A 19,694-nucleotide genomic window follows, 5' to 3' on the forward strand; every position below is an offset into this window, starting at 1 on the left:
CTTCATTTGCTTCAAGAGATACATAGTTCATCCAAGCGGTGTGTTTCCCAATGCTGGTTGGTTTGTAGAATCATATGCTTATTAGATGATTAGCTAACTGATTTTTCAGACCATGTAATAGAGAAATTGCAGATAACTCCTTAGAGGAGTTATCAAAGTATGTTGATTTAGGTTTGGTAGAAAGGGAGACTTGAATGGCTTGGTAAGAGGATGAAGCCTTTCATCTCTGTCTCAAGTTTGATTCCATGTCATCCTCATGCTGAGGATTTTTGTCTTGTTTGCAGCATATCTATCTCAGCCAGTTTTTTGAAGGTAGCATGTTTGTAAGGAGCAAAGTGCTATGGCTGCTGACTACGTGAATGGGTATCACAGTCACATAGCAATGAGCATGGAGCTTACATTTCCTGCCCCCCCACTTGTTTGCTTTTGATTTTTAATATAACTTGGATGCCAAACTGGCATAAAAGAACTCAGCGGAAAGACTTTATTAGTCTAAAAGTGTTTCTGATAGAAATGTAGAAAAAACTAGGAAGCGTGAGAGGGAGCTCATTGTGTGTTTGTGAGGCATGTGTGTGTGTTGCTGAAATATTTAATCTCTTTTTTTCTTCAATCTGCAGGAATATTTTAAATTGTGTCCTGAAAACTTCAGAGATGAGGATGTCTATGTCTGTGAGTCACGTTATTCAGCAAAGACAAAATCTTTTAAAAAGATTAAACTGTGGACTATGCCTGTAAGCTCTGTAAGATTTGTCCCACGAGATGTACCCCTGCCTGTGGTCCGTGTTGCTTCTGTATTTGCTAATACAGACAAAGTAGATGAGGAGAAACACACAGAAACATTGGAGGACAGTAAGGCGGGAGAAAGCATCCTTCATCTTGAAAAGGTATGTAAGATAACAAGTGGAACATCAATTATGTTTGACAGATAAAGAATGAAAATGTGAGCCCTTGTGAATTTGGTCTCACAACATCCAGACACAATAAAATATAAATAAATATAGTCTTTGGTTTAAATTATGTTATACACATTTGTAAATAAATACAAAAATAATAGAAATAGACTAAACAGAAAATAAACCGTGTACATATTTGCTAGATTATTCTACAAATGCTTTCTTGCGATCATGTGAAGGGGTTGGGTGTTTTGTTGGGTTTTTTTGTACCACTTCAAAAAAGAAAATTACACTTTTACTGTAAAGCTTGCATTAAGCCTAAAGAATCAGTAGAACTAAAAGTCTAATTTTAGTTCCTGGCAATGCTGAAATGCTTTATTGTGTAGTATTTCAGTGTAATAGTCAGTAGCTAGGCAGCAGTAAGCAATACATAATGTTGTTTCTGACCTGTTTATGGTGGATAACTGAGTGGTTTATTGTTGAAATGCTTAAGAATATTTCTGTCCAACATACTGGGTAAAATGGTTTATTTGTATTCAGGGTCGTAAAAGAAATAAATTTAAATGAATGTATTCAAATAAATTGCATTTAATTTATCTAAAATAAACTTAGAGACATAAAAAAATAAACTTAGAGTCATAAAATAAATGCACTTTACTTTGAGTTCTCTAACAGAACCTCAGAACAGAATACCCAGCACGCTCATTGTCAGCTTTAATTAGACACTTAGTGTGTATTGTTGTATTTATTCACATCATGACAAAAGAAGGAATTATTTCTACCAAGAGAATGAAAACTTGTACGGTCTTTTCCTTCCACACCTTGGGCAGATAGCCTATGTTTTCATTAGCTTTCTGAAATCCAAGGTCAAATGAGGCACAATGTGAGTTTTGACTAAACAGTAAGAAATTAAATAGGGCAAATGGTATGACTTTGAAAGTAATATGTGGAGTGTTCATATTATTGTGTATGAGAGTTGAAACATTACATTTCTATGTATGTTAACTTGGCCCATAGATGCAATTCTTGCCTCTTCAACATGTTACTGTGCTTTAAAACAAACCATCAAAATAAGCTGACAAGACTTGGCTTGGCCAGCTAACTTTGAAGCAGTAGAATAAAAAAGCAGCTATAAATTACTGTTCTGGCAAAATTACAGCTTTGTGAAAGAGGAAGGCTTGCAGCCTAGATGGAGGGTATCTTGGGCTTTGCTATTTCATTTTTAAATTTCAAGACCTCTCACTCCCATGTACAGGTCTGTTTAGTGTTTACCTACTGTTGGTAACGTAAGGATAGAGCAAAGTCTTTTACTTGCACGTGACATCTTTTTATTTATGTGTTTGATCTTCCTTCTTCCACAAGTTTCTAAATGCATATTTTTCTGCAGGACAAAGAAGATGTTCCAGTAGAAATGTCTAATGGAGAACCTGGTTGCCATTACTTCGAACAGCTCTGCTACAATGATATGTGGCTTAAGGTTGGGGACTGTGTCTTTATAAAATCCCATGGGCTGGTGCGACCTCGGGTTGGAAGGTAGGTGCAACTTCTGTATTTGCAGTTTGTGTCTTTAAAAATAAGTTGGATAAAAGATGGGCTTGTTGCAAAAAGTATAAAAGAGGATGGAGAAGAAGAAAATCTTCTGAAGCAAGCTAAATGTTACAAGCTCTTAATAGATTGAGGTAGAAGTTTAACCACTAATAAAAGGTGATACAGTTGTACAGCTGAAAACAGTCTGTTCTTCTGTACTCATTTTTTACTGACAGTCTTCCTGAACAGCCTAGTGCATCCAGCTGTCTCATTTAAGAGGGATGGCCTTTCATTTATGTCGGTGGTTTGGTTTTCTTTCCAGAATTGAAAAGATGTGGGTGCGAGATGGAGCTGCATATTTCTTTGGTCCAATCTTTATACATCCTGAAGAAACTGAACATGAACCAACTAAAATGTTCTACAAGAAGGAAGTGTTTTTGAGTAACTTGGAGGAGACCTGTCCAATGACTTGCATTTTGGGTAATTATTAACAACTTTAAATCCAATAGATACTCTCTTTCTTTTCCTATACAATCTAAAGTGATTTATAGCTGTGTGTAGGCTTGATTTCAAATGGTTTTGTTTGTTTGTTTTTTTATTGAGTTGGGGAGGAGAGATTATTCAGCCCATTTCTATATGCATTCCTGTCTTTGGGACCTGTAGTGAGAATTTTCACTATAAGAAAGCTTTCTTACAATGAGAGGATTACATGTCTGATATCAAAGTGAACATTGTCTGCAGTCAGAGAACAGAAAACTCCTTTATTCTTGCTTATTAATGTAATTATTCCAGTATGTGTTACCTGGAAAGTTGGTCCAGAAGGAGATTGAAATTTGGTTTGTTGCATAAGATGATGACTATGTACTTTGTTTTGTAGTTATGATGCTGTTCTAAATATAGTTAACTGACTAGTGATCTTGGAGTGTTGTTATTTGCAGGTTTTTCTTGTTCTTTTAATGCAGCTTTTGGTTTTTTGTTTTTGTTTGGTTTTTTTTTTTTAGTTTGCATAGGTTTCTCATGAGTGGCGTTATTTAATGGGGATATCAATTGGTGTATTTTCCATATTTGTGCCAAATACCAGGAATCTTACAGACTTATGAGAATGGCAAAAACTTGAGTTTCCACGCTTTTGTAAAGTGTCTGCAAGCGTGGCTGCCGCCTTCCCCAGTTCTTTCATTTCCCACAGGAAAGTGTGCGGTTCTGTCCTTCAAAGACTTCCCTCTCCTGCAGACCAACAGAAATCTCTGAAAACGATGTTTTTCTTTGTGAGAGCCGCTACAATGAAAGTGACAAACAAATGAAGAAATTTAAAGGGCTGAAGAGGTTTTCACTCTCTGCAAAAGTTGTAGATGATGAAATATATTATTTTAGGTAAAAATGTGATGGGAATGTGGGGGTCACGTGAGCACTCTTCTGTGTTGTGGTGGACTGAGCCAGCTTGGCAGCTAAGTGCCCCCCTCAGCCACTCATTCCCCGCAGTGGGATGGGGGAGAGAATTGAAAGAGCAAAAGGAAAAAAAACCTCCCGAGTCAAGATAAAAACAGTTTAATAAGTGAAACAAAGCTGCACATGCAAACAAAGCAAAAGAAGGCATTAAATCACTGCTTTCCATCGGCAGGCAGATGTTTAGCCATTTCCAGGAAAGCAGGGCCTCAGCATGCATAATGGTTACTTGGAAAGACAAACACCATAACCCTGAACGTCCCCACTTCCTCCTCCTTTCCCCCAGCTTTTACTGCTGAGCACAGTGTCATATGATATGGAATATCCCTTTGGTCATTTTGGGTCAGCTTCTTGCCCACCCCAGCCTCCTTGCTGGGGGGGCAGAGTGGGGAAAAAGAAAAGGCCTTGACAATGTGCCAACACTGTTCAGCACTAACTACAACATTGGTGTGTTGTTAACACTGTTGTGGTCACAAATCCAAATCACAGCACCGTATAGGCTACTATGCAGAAAGCTAACTCCATCCCAGCCAGACCCAGTACATACATAAAAGTCATAGTTGTAGAAGATGAACTTCGACTAATCATGCTTTTGAAAAGAAGTCCAGATAACATTAGTCTTTTCATGATCTTAATACCAGTGGATGTTTTCTTTTTCTTCTCCTTACTTCAGTAAAAGTCATCACATTATCAGATTGGTAAATTCTCTTGGATGTCATTAAAATACTTAAGTCCTCATTATGGGTAACAAATAGCTTTCCAGTTGGTGAACATGGATATTAATAAAAATATGAAGTTCTAACTTAAGTAAAATGTAAAATCTAAGGAAGATGTGTTGGTAACTGCTTCTGTTGCAGAAATGAAGTATTTGCTGATTTGAAATCCCCTTCTAACTCATAAAAATAAAAAACTAAGAACCAAAAATCCTTCAAGTGACTGAAATGAAACACTGGCCATAGACAGTGAATGATTTCTGCTCAGTGTTCTGAAAGGAAGCACAGGCACATCCTGAGTCACCATTGTTTCCATGTTGTTCAATGATAAAGGAAGAAAAGTTGGGTTTCTCTTCAAAAATATATGCAATCTCATGTAAAGTACGAGTGTATTCTTATCTGCTTTTTGTCTTCCTCCTCCACCTTTCAGAAAACCCATCGTTCCTCAGAAGGAACCATCTCCGCTACTGGAAAAGAAGATTCAGCAGCTGGAAGCGAAATTTGCTGAGTTGGAAGGAGGTGATGAGGACATGGAAGAGATGGGAGAAGAGGAAGGTGATATGACTGAAACACCTTCTATGCCTCAGCTTCAGACCCCGTTAGCTAGTGAATTGGATATAATGCCTTATACTCCACCACAGGTAAGGATCCTCCTTGAGAAACCTTTAAACCTTTATATTCCACATTCTTTCCACAACCCAAATAAACAAACAGTAACATTTTATTGTACACACAGAAGAAATTTATACTTCAGTTTACAAGTCTGTGTAATAAATTACGTGGAACAGTTTTGGCATATCCAGTGTGATATCCAGGCAATAATATTTAAATCCATGAAAATATTTTTAAAGGAAATACTTCAGTTGAGGAAAATTTGGGGTACATTTTTGTACGATATGTTACTGTTATTTCTAATTAGTAGGTTTTCTATAATACTTATTCAGAAATATCAGGTCCTTATATTAAATATAAAGTTGGGGTATAAAGGTTTAACTGTAATTCTCAATTTACCTAATGTCCATTTTTAAGATTTTCCTTAAATTTTGAAAAAAAAATCTAGCATTTTGGATGTTACAGTTTTGCTACATTTTTAGAAAATACTGTGTATCATCCTCAAAGGAAAAAAATAATAACTTTTTTAATACTGACTTACCATTCTTATTTGGAAATAAGAACTTGTTAAAAAGAGTTAGAAGACCTGGATGTCCTGGAAGCTTTAGTATTAATTTGCTGATAAATGGATGGGAAGTAAATGAGGAATCGTGGGTGGTTATACACCGCTTCAATGCGGCATGAGTCATTGCTGCTGCTGAAATGGGGCAATTCTCATCCCCTTCCCCCTCTTGCTGTGCTTCTTATTCAAGCCCTGGTATTTATGTAATTCAGTATTGAAGCAGGGTGAGGAACTACTTTCACTGGAAATGAACCTAACCAAAAAAGTTTGTAACTGGTTTAAACCCTTTATCTGTCTCATCACGTTGCCTCATCCAAGCTAATGCCAGCATTAAAGAGGCAATGGGAATGACCTGCTGGGAACAGGAGGGAGTTTCGGACACTTTTGTAACCAGCAATAGGGATTTCTGCTGCACTACATTGATGGTGAAGTGACTAACCTTGTTGGTAGTTGAAGAATGGATGTGACCTCTGGATAGAAATAATTGTCTTTGATGTCATGAAAAAGAGTTGATGAAATTGAAAGCTTTAGCTTGGTTTGATTGTGATTCCTGCCATGTGGGCAGACCACCACGTGCATTTTCCTGCGCAAAGTTGACTTGCTGCTCTTGTTTTAACATGCTGAATTTCATGATTAGCATGACAACTTTTGCAGAGTATTACAAATAGAAAGCTTATTACCAGCATTAACCATCTAATGTAACACTTCAGGAAGGGGAAAGTAACTTTTTTATAGATGAAAATATTACCATTGTTAAGCATGGCAGCTGCCGAAAGCAGTTTCAATAGGGATCATTGGTCGTTAGAGATGTCCTCAAACTGCCCTCTGCAGCATTCACTGTCTTTTGATCTCTCTTGCTTTCTGTCTTTCTACATAGCTGTGTTATGCTCAGATTCCCTTGAGAAGTTTTATTTAAATACTAATATATAATACCTCTTTTAAAAGCCAGGTTGTATTATTTTTTTAATTGTAACAGGACAGTCTTGCAGAGCTTTCAGGATAACTGGTGGGAAGTCAGGCTCAGTGGATATATCCAACACATGCGTATATACCTTTAGACAGATGGGAACACTGAAGTCTAGAAATTGAAGTAACAAAGACAAAAAACCCCCACCAAACCCCGCAAACCCCCCAACCAAATAAAGAAAACTGAAAAGGATCAATAGCAGTGCATGCTAAGAAGTGAATGGTGATATACAAGTGCCCTGGCAGATTCCTCACACTGCTGATTTGGAAAGAAAAAGCATGTTGTGCCTGAGCTGGCATTCAGAACACAATGTAACTGATGGAGAGATAACTAACATACAGCACAGAAATAAACCACCTTCTTCAAATAATCTGTTCTATTTATGTCCCTGGTGAAAAGTGTCTTTTTAAACAGAGTTCCCAGGTAAAAGGCATGTGTTTTGCTTCATGTTCTCTTAAACGTATGGAATTTTATTTAACAGCTATTAAACCCCAGAACTTTTAAACTTTTTTTTCTCCTGATAACAAAGAAGCTTTTACTACACCTTAGGATAAAAGGAGTCAAGACAAGCGAATAGGTGGTATTGTGGGGCTTGACAAATAGGTGGATGATGCTCTCCTGCTGCAGTTTGCTGTGAATCAAGTCAAACCTAAAAAAGAAAAAGATGTGCAACTTCATTTTTTGCTTGAGCAATATGGCTGAGAAAAGGCGTAAAAGGGGGTTCTGGTTTATTTCTTCTCTTAGCATGTATAAAACTGAATATACAGTTACTGACTCCACTGGAAAAGAATCTGTTCATTTAGAAATGGTTGTATTGGGATGTAAAAGAACTGAATTCAGAATTTTTACAGTTTCTCAAAGTCCTATTTGCCCTTCCAAACTGATGGGTAGGCTTTTACAGTAGATCACTGTTACCGAAACTGTTGCAAGCACTATAAAGGTAAAACCACCTGATAAACTTGTAGCTAAGTGCGGATGTATGAGACGCCAAATATATCATTAGATTTTTCCTGTTTCTGAGTTAAGAACTCTCCATCTGCCAGTGTGGGCTTGCTTGAGAAGTCAGGATGAGCTGTACGTGCCCTGTGTGTCATCCCAGAACCTGTACAGAGTTTTCTTCAATTCTTCCATCTTAGAGACAAATCTAGAAGACTTCCTCTGAAAAAGACAAGCGATGTCTTTAGGTTCATAATGAAAACACTAAGGGTGGATTGCCATCTGAAGATTAATACGGTGAAGTTTGGAATAACACACAGTATGACTCAGTTTTACCCAGTGCCTGCCTTAAATTGATGAGCAAGACTTTTTAAGCATCTTGGTATTGCTGAAACTTTGTTTTTAGCTGAGAGAAGAGTGTTGAACCGTGGGGTCGAAGTGGCAAGTAGAAGGAGTTAGTAACGTGGCCAGAATTTCAGGACAGGAAGACAACAGTTGCATATGTTTTTCTTTCCTTTTTTCCCCTGCCAGGAATTTGGAAACAATTACACTTTTCAAGATGTGAGAACTTTGTAATGTTTGGGATATGAGAAGGGCCTTTTGAGGATTTTGGTGTGATGATACATTTGTGGGCCTTACTGATCAGAGTATGGGTGAATTATGGTCTCCTGTGACAAATATAGGTGGAAGGAGCCTTCAAAAAGGGGGTTCCAGCTGTGGTATCTCAGTGGTTGTCAGACTAGGTCAAACTTTTTGATGACTGGAAACATCAAGGAGCATTCATGGTAGGAAAAGCAAAGGAGCAGAATTTTTGTTACCCATCAACATAGAGAATGAGATGTGAACCTGTTATGCAGGTAAATAGTGATCAGCAAAACTGGGTTTTGGGTTTTTCAGGGAGAAATGGCTACTTTATGCAATGAGAGGTGAACACTAGAGAGAAGGGGAAGTCTGGCGGGCAAAATAGAAAGCACTTAGGGATGAGAAGAGTGGAAGATGGAGCCAGGGAGGGTAGGGGTTGCAAAGGCCCAGGAAGAAATGGGGAAGCATTTCCCTAAAATGCACAATGGCAAATAAAATGCTTTACTCAACTTGTCTTGGCAATATTTCTGAACAGCATAATGGATGAAATCTGTGACATAAGACAATTACTTTAATCCTCTTCTGGCCTTCCAAATAGTCACTTATTTGCTACTCAGCCTTTCTTAGTCCTCTCGTTCAGTTTGGAATGATTTTAACTAATAGTAAGCATTCTGTGTTGTCTTACTGAGAATTTTTTGAAGCCTCAGTTATAAAGGTGTGGAAGGGTTGAAAGGCATCAGAACATTGAAATTTTTTTAATTTTTTTTTTTTCCTGTGTACCTTTCATAAGTGCGTGTGTATGCTCTTGTCATGCATCAGTGGATGCGGTCTCTCTTTAGGGGCTGTAAGGTTGGATGGTCCTTGTGCAGATATATTCAAGAGAAATGCGGGAATATTTTAAAAATACTATTTCTTACAGCTTTGAATTTTGTATGTCAAGAAGCTTCTCTTTTGTACACTTGTGGTCATAACTGCTTTTTCTCACAGTCCACTCCCAAGTCTGTTAAGGGCAGCACCAAGAAGGAGGGATCAAAAAGGAAGATCAACATGAGTGGGTACATCTTATTTAGCAGCGAGATGAGAGCTGTGATTAAAGCTCAGCACCCAGACTACTCCTTTGGAGAGCTCAGCAGGCTTGTAGGAACTGAATGGAGGAACTTGGAAGCAACAAAGAAAGCAGAGTATGAAGGTAAATAAAAACTAAGATGCTAAACTCTTTTCTGCTTTTTTTTCTTTCTCAACATGTTCATTGCTGTTATTCAGATGACAGGTTTAATAAAAGAAGATATTTATGTTTGTGTTCTGGACGTACCTTAAAGAGAAGCTCATATTGAGAGATGACTGAAGAGGAGCAAAGAGCATGTTTAAGTTATGTAGTGTACAACTGATAATTTAAATGTCTTTGCCACAAATAACCAAATGAACAAAGACCAAGAAAATGGGGACAAATTAGAAGTAAAGGGGCATGAAGTCCCTGGGCTGGAAGTCAGTTGGAAAAATGGTTTGTGAAAGTTTCCTTAAAGGAGGACTGGGGGTAATTTTGGACAAGAAGCTCTTCAGAGCTGTAGCGGCAGGTAAGAAGGCTTACAGTGGAGCGGGAAAAAGTTCTTTGACCAACAGTACTTGGAGTCCTAAAAAGCTTTGGTAGAATAAAATCAAGGTTACAGAATCTGTTATGATACTGTAAATATGACCTATTGTTCAGTCTCTGTATTAATCAACTGTTGTAACTGATTTTGTTGAGAAATCTCATGTCCTGAAGTAAGCCTAGGAATATTTCATAGGCATGAGATACTTTAGACCTTTCTCTTTTTCTTTCTTTCTTTCTTTCTTTCTTTGCTACTGATATTGGTCATTGTGTTTCAACTTTATTTGATTGAAATAAAATACAATTGATCCTTAACAGCAGGCCCTTACCCAAGCCAAATACATTGGCTTAACATCCATAGTTACTACTCTAGTTAATAATGTGTCAACACTTCCGATTTAAAACCCTTTTTTTTTAAGCAACTGTTGCAATTTTATTGGAAGAACATGCTACTTTGAATAGGAAAGTTTCAACACCCTAGAAAGTTACTGTCCAATTAAGTGTTAACTTTGCCTTTTTAAAAATGAGATTTGGTAGGTTTTCTGCATACTCATAACTCAGAGGCAGCTTTGATGTTCAAACTATAAGTTTGCATGCTATCACTTTCCACCCTGAGCTGTCTCAGTCTTTTCCAAATTTGCAGTAGTACCTCTTTGCAATTCTGGAGAGTAATATAGCACCACTCGCCTATGTGCAAGTTTTCTTTGCGAATGCTGTGAGGGGAAATGGTAATGCTTGCTCTTTGTGAAAGTACTATGGCCTTACTTTTTTCCTGTTGTAGTTTCTTTTTACACCCTTCTAAGTGTGCATGGTATCTTTTTATTGACAGGTCCCTCCTTACAGCCTAATTGTTAAGCAGCAGGATGGCTAGCATGTCATTGCTTCCTATCTTAGAGTAGTTTGACGTCTTGCACTTCTGCAGGAAGGCGTAGCAGTAACGTAACAGTAGCAACAGTGTCTGTCCACTGTGTTAATGATTGCCTAAGTGCTTCCATTTTAATCCTCTTTCTCACTCAAAATTTTCCAAAGCTTTTGTGAACTTGGGCTTGGTGGCTGCCCAGAACTAGACTTACATTTGTTTGGTTTTGAGGTGTTGGGATGGGGTCTCAAAGCATCCAAACTGTGGTTACTTACCATGTGTGAAAGGAGAGAAACTCCTCACCTTCCACTGTGACATTCACATGCTGTCTAGTGTGGACGTGCACCAGGGAACAGGCATGGTTTGACAGCTCAGTGAAAAAAGTGCCTTTCCGTGTTCTGGTGAAAAGTAGTTTGCATTTTAGATCCATTTTGATCCACCAAAAATGTCATTTGGTATATGTGCAGGGTAATAGTTGGTTTTTTAGCAATAGTTGAGCACAAGAATAGGCTGCATGGGAAGTGCCTGCATGGCTAACTGCACTGTGAAAACTCCTCAAAATAAAATAAAATAGTGCACGGGATTGAGGCAAAGGCCTGTTGTAAGGAAAAGCTCTGTTCAAAGCAGAAGATCTCTTTCCTGTCTCTTGAGATGTGTTGGAAATGATGTTAGAATGATCTCAAGTCCTGGCCTAACCAATTTGGGTTTAGTATTGAGTATTAAGGTGAATGCTCAAGGCTGAACTTTTAGATACCCGCTGCGGTTCCCTTTGGCAGTGTTGTTTCATCTGTTCCATGGCAGTCACGACATGGATAGAGACTAGGTAAAATTCCAGTACTGTCCTACATCAGGTCCTTCTCCGCACTCCGAAGTCTGGTAAAACTGAACACTTAACAGTAATTCCTCATTCATCAGAGTGTCTCCAGAACTTTGTTTTTGTCTGACCTTTTGGTTTTTTTAGCTGACCCAAAGTAGGTGAGTTAGAACAGCTGCTTCATCTTTTCCCCAAATGCTTGCTGTCCTCTGAAGAGGATTCTCTCATTTTTCTGCTTCAAGATCTACCTTTAAATGTCTTGTGTATTTTGTGCTCAATCACATATGAGTTGCCTGTAGTAAATATAGGCATTTCTGTGTGTCATCATCGCTTCCTGAAATGAGAGAAGTGAAAAGAAGCAAGGAAATGTCTCTGGAAATGAAACTGGTCTTTCAGTGTACGGAAGTAGTGCTAGAAGCTCAACAAATAGGTCCTACAGAGATGAATGATAGACATTTGAAGTCATATACTAGAGAAAACGAGTAACGTTGGCAGGATCCTAACTTAATCTCCTTGATGAACAACTTCTTAGCCTTTGTTTGGCAGAGGACCTTGATTGCTGTTTTAGCAGCAGTTTTCATCTTTCACCACTGCAAGAGAACTTCTAGCTCTGCATTCAGTTATTAAAATTTGCTGGAGATGTATGCTGCATTCATTTATTCTTTGTTGTTCCTCATTGCGTCAGTCAGATACAATGTTCAGAGTAAACAAATGAGCAACTTGCATGCCCCCAAAGCACCTTGAGTGGGCATTCGGTATATCTCCTCTTTTTGTTTGCTTGGATTTTGGGTTTTGGTTTGGTTTTTTTTTGGTTTTTTTTTTTCTTTCTTTCTTCTTCCCATGACCCTTTGCCCTTAATATAAAATTGTCCTCTGGTCAGATTCCCCTGCAGTAGATCTTTTGTTCTTGCAGTCACAGTGAGACACTTGGTTGAGATAATGACCAGATTCATCGTACAAAGGACACACATGACCTCCAGTGAGCAGCACAATGTGAGTTAGACATCTTCAGCAAAAAAAAAAAAAAAAAAAGCTCAAACGGGACTAAAATGGGGAAAACAACAGAAAGAGGCAGAAAAATATTTTTGGTTCATCGAACTGCTGCTTGTTATGTTCCAAACACTAAGGACCTATCTACACTAGGGAAACTTTGCAAATGCTCCCAACTTTGCCACCGCTTTTCAGCTGCATCAGTAGTAAAACATATGGGGAGCCCAAGAATAACCGGGCCACCGGCTGGCACTGCGGTGTGCTGTTTGCATCTTACTTCAGGGCACGTCTGATAGACATGGTGCTTAAAAATCCCCGCCGCAGCTGGTAGCGGGTCTGTGTGAGAGCTGCTGGCCTTGGCTATAACTGGTTTAACTGAGCCAGTGGTGTCAAAAGAGGGAACATTTTGCCATGTTTTCCTAGTGCGGACCGAGCCTAGTGTTGGACTGCTGCTTCATGTTGGTAACACTGGTGTTATTATCAAATTTGTTCTCTGACTTTTTAAATTTTTATTTTATTATTTATTTTAATTTATTTTTTTTTAGAAAAAAGATAAAACTTTGTGGAATATTTTTCATGAAAGGTTCTCTAAAAGTCTTAGCTGCAGCCACATGAAATCAAATCATATGCTGTATAAAAAGATTCATCTGTTCTACTTTATATTTGACTAAACTATGCCAGTGTTTGACTAGTCCTTTTTAATGAACAGATAATATTTTGAAATTCTGGGTTACAAAACAGAACTGAAAATCTAAAATACTTTTACAGAGCGGGCAGCTAAAGTTGCTGAGCAGCAGGAGAGAGAGCGAGCAGCACAGCAGCAGAATTCCTCCCCCCGGGCAGGCACTCCTGTCGGGGCTCTTATGGGGGTGGTGCCGCCACCAACACCAATGGGAATGCTCAATCAGCAGTTGACACCCGTTGCAGGTAAAACGTAGGAGCTATGACCATTTTTTCCTCATCCACTATATCAACCCCCTTCATAACTCTGAACACTCTCTTGGGTCACTTTGTTCTTACGGAAGAAAAAGCTCAACCTCTTCAGTCTTTCTTCATAATGAGTATACGTAAGTGCAGCGGTAGCCTGATAGTCCCACATTACTTGCTCCAGTAGTGAGTAGCCTGTTGCAAATGCAGGGAAGAAGGGTTCTCCTTGTGCAGTAGTCCTGTTCTGTTTGTGTGCAGTCGTGTTTATTCACTCTACTTTGCAGAGTTCGTGTTTAGCCTGCTACGGCAGGAGGGGAGTGAGCTAAATACTCTCCTAGTGCATGCAGCGTCAGTGGAAATGGTAAAGTAGGAGGCTAATTAATTATTTTTGTTTATTGTCAGGAAGGTGAGAGGCAAACAGAATCCAGATTTTAAATCCATGCAAAAGTGTTACAGAATTGCTGATTAGATGCTAGTAAGCGGAGCAGACTAGGATCTAGAGCCATTGCAGAAACAAATACAAAATGCCAACATTGCCGGTTTTATCAGGTGATTTTCAGAATAGAACTGAGCTTGGAGAACTCTTCCACAAGGTCTCTGTTGCTGGGTGTTGTGCTCTTTATCAGTTGTAATCTGACTTGAGTTCATAGGGAGTATGCTCGGAGTATTTTCAGGATCAGATCTGAAGACAATGTAGTCTACTGGAGATTCTTGTATGGGAGTCAGCCATACATCGGTGAGAAAATTAATTAGGAATGACCTGATAGGTTGTTTTCCTTCCCCCATTTCTAATTAAAATAATTAGGTTACTTCAGTCAAGGTCAAAATAGTGTCAAGTAGGTAAAAATGAGTATTTGGAGGATTTTTGTTTTGGGGTTGTTTGGTGGGTTTTTTTAACTTTCCCTTAATGCATTCCAATTATTCCATTTATTCTTTTGCCATTTTTCTTTTTCTTTCCCGTCTCTCAGGCTCTGGCAATATTTACAGCTGACAGCCTGAAGTGTTTTTCATCATGGTCTTGAAATCCCTTTTCAGTAAATAGGTTGCATGAATGTTTAAACTGAAGGCACATTCCTTATTTGGTTCATGATCTCTAGATACAAAGCATTTGTTTACGCTGAGTTGCTTTTTTTTGCTTGTTTGTTTTTTCCCCACTTTGTTCTGGATAATTTTCCTCTGAACTATTTGCAGTTGGTGCCTGTTTGTGTGTACACATATCTGTGCATATAGTAAGAAAAAACAAACCCCAAGTTCTCCAGTGCTGATCTTTTTTGTGAGTAGCCTACTTCAATCTAGTATATGTAGAAACATCATCCTCTTGTGGTTGTGTTTTCTTGGTTTGGTTCTTGGTTTTTTGGCATTGAGTCACCTTTCCAATTTTTGGAGGTAGGTGTTGATGGGCAGTAATACTTATTACTAACACTTTCTTAAGACTTCCAAAAATGTGCATTCTGCAAACTACACACGCTAACTTCCTGCGGCAGCCTCCTCAAAAGCAAAGCTGTATTTAAGACCATCATCTTATTCAAGCAGTTAGACATTCAAGTCTCTTCACTTTGGTATTGTGAAATACTTCCTTAGAGTGAATGTTCAAGTGGATCTTTTTAAAATCTTCCTATTTTTGTGGCCCATTTGAAAAACACAGTCTTTCATCTTTTTGTTTCCACGAGTCTTGCTTAGAAGTATCTTATTCTGTTAAGACCTCTTTCACATCCTCCTCCATCATTTGATTGCTTTTCTCTAGTTCAGAGGACTTCTCCATCACAGAAGTTCAGAGAACTTCTTTATGGCCCACGGGTCCAAGAAGTCTGGATACCTTCTGAGATGCATTTCTCTTAGTGGGTAGTGCTGTAGTTTCTTGTAAATTTAGGCATTATGAAAGTTTATTTAATCTTACATTGTTACAGTAAAAATTGAGAGAACAAGTAATTTGAAAGACCTCATAAATTACATCTGTGGGAGCTGGAAATAGTTTGCCCATGTTTACTGGTTTAAAATCAAAGTGCTAACTCATACATAGGCTATGAAAGTGGCTGCACTTAGATCCTTGTGATGAGCTACAAGAACTGATTTCTCATGGAGATTTGACAACAACTTTATTAATCCAGCCAGTTGTTTGGTGATGGAAATGTAGAAATGAGCTTTCATGATTGATAAATGAGCTTTCATGATTGATAAATGTGGGTTTGTTTCATTGGAGGTTTTTTTTGTTTTCTTTTGTTTGTTTTAAAGCTTCAGAAGTGTATGTAAATGCATTGAGGATGTGATTGCAGCTCAGGGTGCACTGGAAGTACCAGTCAGTTGCTACAGTGAAAACCTTTTATTCTAGGGATGTTTTTGTTGGTTTTCTTCTTTTACCATTAGAAATATGGATTTCACTATGTTAATAAAGAGGTGCAGATGAGCTTCCAGATATTTGAAATAGGTACCTAAAACAACTTCTATAACTGCCAATCTAGGTGTCCTGTGGACAGCAAAGGTTTGAGGGAGATCAGTTCTTTATTTTGTCGTTGTTTGCTCCATGGAAAGCTTTTGGAATTACAGGTTTCTCACCTTTGTAACTCTTCCTGAGGAAGCAACAAATTTAGCTTGTATTTTGGAGCTACTCAGTCTTTCAATCCTGAGCTCATGACAGCTTTGTTCTCAGCCAGAGCTGCTGTGAGGTTTTGGCCAGTCTTACTCTAGAAGTAACTGTTCTATGAAAATTTCTTCTATGAGTTACTGGGAGGGTGGCAAAGACTCAGGTGGTGGTTTCTTGGAGCAGACTATTAGAAATGCAAAATTGCTGGGGTTTCTAATTTACCTCATCTCTCCAGACCTGCTTCTGTCCTCTGTCATCTTTTCATTGTCTTTCCAACGCCTTTCCTTGGTTACCTGACAACGCATCCATTTAAATTAAAATAAACTAGAAAGCAGGTGAGGGACAAGCAAGTTATGTTCCAGGACCTAATAAACACAGTGCAGTTATATTGTGTAGGTTCACCTCATGGATAGCAACAAAGCTGAGCTAAAACCAGAAAAAACTCTAAATTATCTTCCCTCACATGCAGAAAATGAAAGTTATGAGCAGCAGCTTGATACCATCTTCGTGGTATCATTGATTTTTCTATAAAGACACCTTAAAAACATTGATAGTGAAATTCTGTGAGGGACTGCAAGTGCTCCTTGTACGTCCTTTTACTTCAGTCTAGTGCCGTGAGTGTAAGTCACTGCAGCTCAGCACATTCAGTGCTGTCAAGTTTAAAATTTGAATTACTTCCTTAGTTTATACTGGAGATGGTTTAATAAAGTCACCCCTGTCACTGCCATTAAAGTATGCTAATGTTCTAGAGCTTTTGTGTGTTAATTTTGCATATGAACTGCAGAAAAATGTATATTGGGTTTGATGTCCAAGCTAGCCCCCATAGCAGGGCTGTACGTGGAGCTTGTGTAGTTAGTGTTTGTAATCTGTATGCAGATGGCAGAGCTTTAAGCTGTGTTAAAATTGCTTGTGTTAGTAACATTTAATTGTGGCTGAATTTATTCCTTGTGTTAACATACCTGAATATTCAGCATTTATTGCCCCATGAGAAACATACGAATACACTAAATACTAATTCATCAAAAGTATAGTGATTCATATTTATAACTTTTTTTATTTTTAAGTTTTGTTCATTTTTGCAAGATACTAATTGTAGTATCGTCTTGCTGTACTAAAGGTGCTTTTTTCTTTTTTTTATTTGTCTGTGGATAGTGCATGTCTTACTGTGTAGATCATATTGCATGTTATTGATGCATGTTTGAAATTTGTTGTGTCCTTCAAGGCATGATAAGTGGCTATCCAGCGGTGCTGCCACCTTTGCAGGGCCCAGTTGATGGCATTGTTAGCATGGGCAGCATGCAGCCACTTCACCCAGGGGTGCCCCCACCCCACCAACTTCCGCCAGGTATGCCAGGCATCCCAGGCATCCCACCACCCGGTAAGAATGTCATCCTCATTCGCTCCTTATTTCATTTTCATGTACTTGCTGTTTAACCAGTTGTTAAAGGAATTACCTGCAGCTTGTTTTGGTCATAGCTTTTGTTTCTGAACATTGCAGGTTTGTTTAGCTGCAGCGCACACAATGCACTGCTGAATATACCAGGTAGATGCAAAATGTTTGCAGAACAGCACGTTCAGTAAACCATCAGGGAAGGGTTCCTGGAGAAACGTGATGCTGCTCCAGCAGTAGCTTTGCTCCAGCCAAGAGACCTTGACAGATGTGCTTGACTTTATCAGAGGTCTGGAAAGCTGAAATCAGCCTATTATATCCTTACGGCATTTCAACAGCATTCTTCCACTCCTCCTTTCCTTATGTAAAGTGGGCATATAAATGAAATTTATTGCTCTCATTCTTTACCAAACTTTTTTTTGCTATGTTAATGTTTATAAATAGACTGCACTGAAATGAACCTGGTCACGGAAGACCCCATGGCCACTGGGGCACTGACGTGTTATTGTAAAACAGTGTTCAAATTAAACTTTATTGATAGAACAGTAACTGGAAACGTTTGGGGATAAGGTGAACTTGGTATACTATTGTGGCCAAATTTTGAATTGTGGCCAAATTTGAGAGCATATCTACTACATGTTTGCTAATTTTGCCACACTTTTGATGAAAAGTGAGGCTGAATGAATCATAAATGTTTTTCCAGTGTTAATGCCATTACCATGTCCCTGTTATGGGGAAAAATGTTCATCTGCTGTCTCATCCTGTTTTCTGCTGATTCTTTCAATTTTTACCTCAGATAACTCATGTGCCTATTTAAAAGATGTGCATCCCATATGTTCAGCAGTTAAACAAGCTGTGGACAACAGTGGTCTCATTTGCTTCCCCCTACCGCACTTGCAACTGTGTTTATCAGAAGCTCTTTTAAGACTTTTATCTGTATCTAAATTGTTTTGGGTTGGGTTTTGGGGTTTTTTGGTGGTGTTTGCTTGGGTTTTTTAAAAATCCATCAGTATTAGGTGTGCAGCTTGCAGCTTCACTGATGTGTAAGATTCACCATAATGTCACGTAGAGGGAGTAGGAAAACAGCTGTGTGTGTGTGTGTGAGCCTGTCCCCAACTCACCAAGGCGGTGACATTTAGCACACATCAGCAACGTACAAATGTTTTGGAGGTGAATCCAGGACAATGCATTTATTTGAAGAATTTTCCCACTGGAGAAGTGGGCTGTGTGTATGGTGTTGAAAACTGAGAGGATATGGATTAGGGGAAAAAAAAAAACACCTGGGAATGGAGGACCACAGGTAAAGTGGTGCTAAATTGGGCTGGGTGGGCTGAGGGTGAAGCCATGCTCTAGTGCTGGAAAGGTGAGGGTGCCCTCCTCCAGACCTCTTCGCTTTGTACAAAAAAAAAAAAAAAAAAAAATCCATGCCATATTCCACAACTTGGATTATCAATGTTTTTCCCAACTCCTGACTTGCTGTTAGTACAGATGCCTTTATAATGAGGGCTGTCATCAAATGGAAAATGCCTTTGAAATATGCTTTAGTGTGCAAAATGCAGACACACATCTTTTCATCACTGATAGAGAAATCTGCATGCAAATTAAACCCTCAGGAGTAGTGTAGTTAGGTTGCAGCTTTTCCAATAAATGAATACAAGAAGTGGCGTAAACAGAAAGAAAAGCAGCAGCATGTGTAACTCATTTTTTCAGACTGAAGCATCTGTATGTAAAATATCAGGAACTGCATGACTCTCATTTAGATTTGTAAATTTTTGTATGTAAGACTGACACGGGTGTTACATACTGCACTCTGTGCAATAGGGAAAAGCCTCTTAATATGTTTGAGAAAAACTAGCAGTCTTTCTTTTTATTTTTTTTTAAATTTGCTTCAAATGTTCATGGGTCTCATATATAAGACTATTTAAGGTTAACCTGCAAGTTGGGTTTTATATTAGTGAGATCTAACATAATTTGTGCAATGGCTTGGATTTCCTCCTGCTGTGAATGTATTTTATAAAACTGAACACGAGGAAATGTTCAGTGTTGCTAAAGCAAATCAGCATTTCCTTTCTTAAATGATTCCAGGAAGATCCTGTCAAGCCAAAGGTGTATATTATAAATGGAAAGATTTAGTCAGGCAGTCACTACGCCACATGAAAAAAACCTGGAAACCAAAAATTATTCACTTTGCATTTCTTTAATTAAATTAACAGGCTACATATCAATGTTTGGTAGTTGTCATGATGGCGCTTTTTTTTTTTTTTTTTTTTTCATTCAGAAACTTCTAAAGTGTTTGGTTTTTTTTATTGGG

The 19,694-nt window shown here is 38.4% G+C and overlaps 1 protein-coding gene across 1 annotated transcript in view; it reads left to right on the plus strand.

Annotated features, from left to right (window-relative positions):
* Positions 1–19,694, plus strand: part of PBRM1 (polybromo 1) — a 66,790-nt gene that overhangs the window by 41,892 nt on the left and 5,204 nt on the right. The window contains 9 exon segments of the mRNA XM_075761883.1: positions 618–884; positions 2,281–2,426; positions 2,743–2,900; positions 3,607–3,638; positions 3,640–3,791; positions 5,007–5,217; positions 9,223–9,424; positions 13,254–13,412; positions 17,216–17,371. Coding sequence (XP_075617998.1) covers positions 618–884; positions 2,281–2,426; positions 2,743–2,900; positions 3,607–3,638; positions 3,640–3,791; positions 5,007–5,217; positions 9,223–9,424; positions 13,254–13,412; positions 17,216–17,371 — 1,483 coding nt within the window.

The sequence above is a fragment of the Balearica regulorum genome, chromosome 10, assembly GCF_011004875.1.
Source record: "Balearica regulorum gibbericeps isolate bBalReg1 chromosome 10, bBalReg1.pri, whole genome shotgun sequence".
NCBI classification, from domain to species: domain Eukaryota; kingdom Metazoa; phylum Chordata; class Aves; order Gruiformes; family Gruidae; genus Balearica; species Balearica regulorum.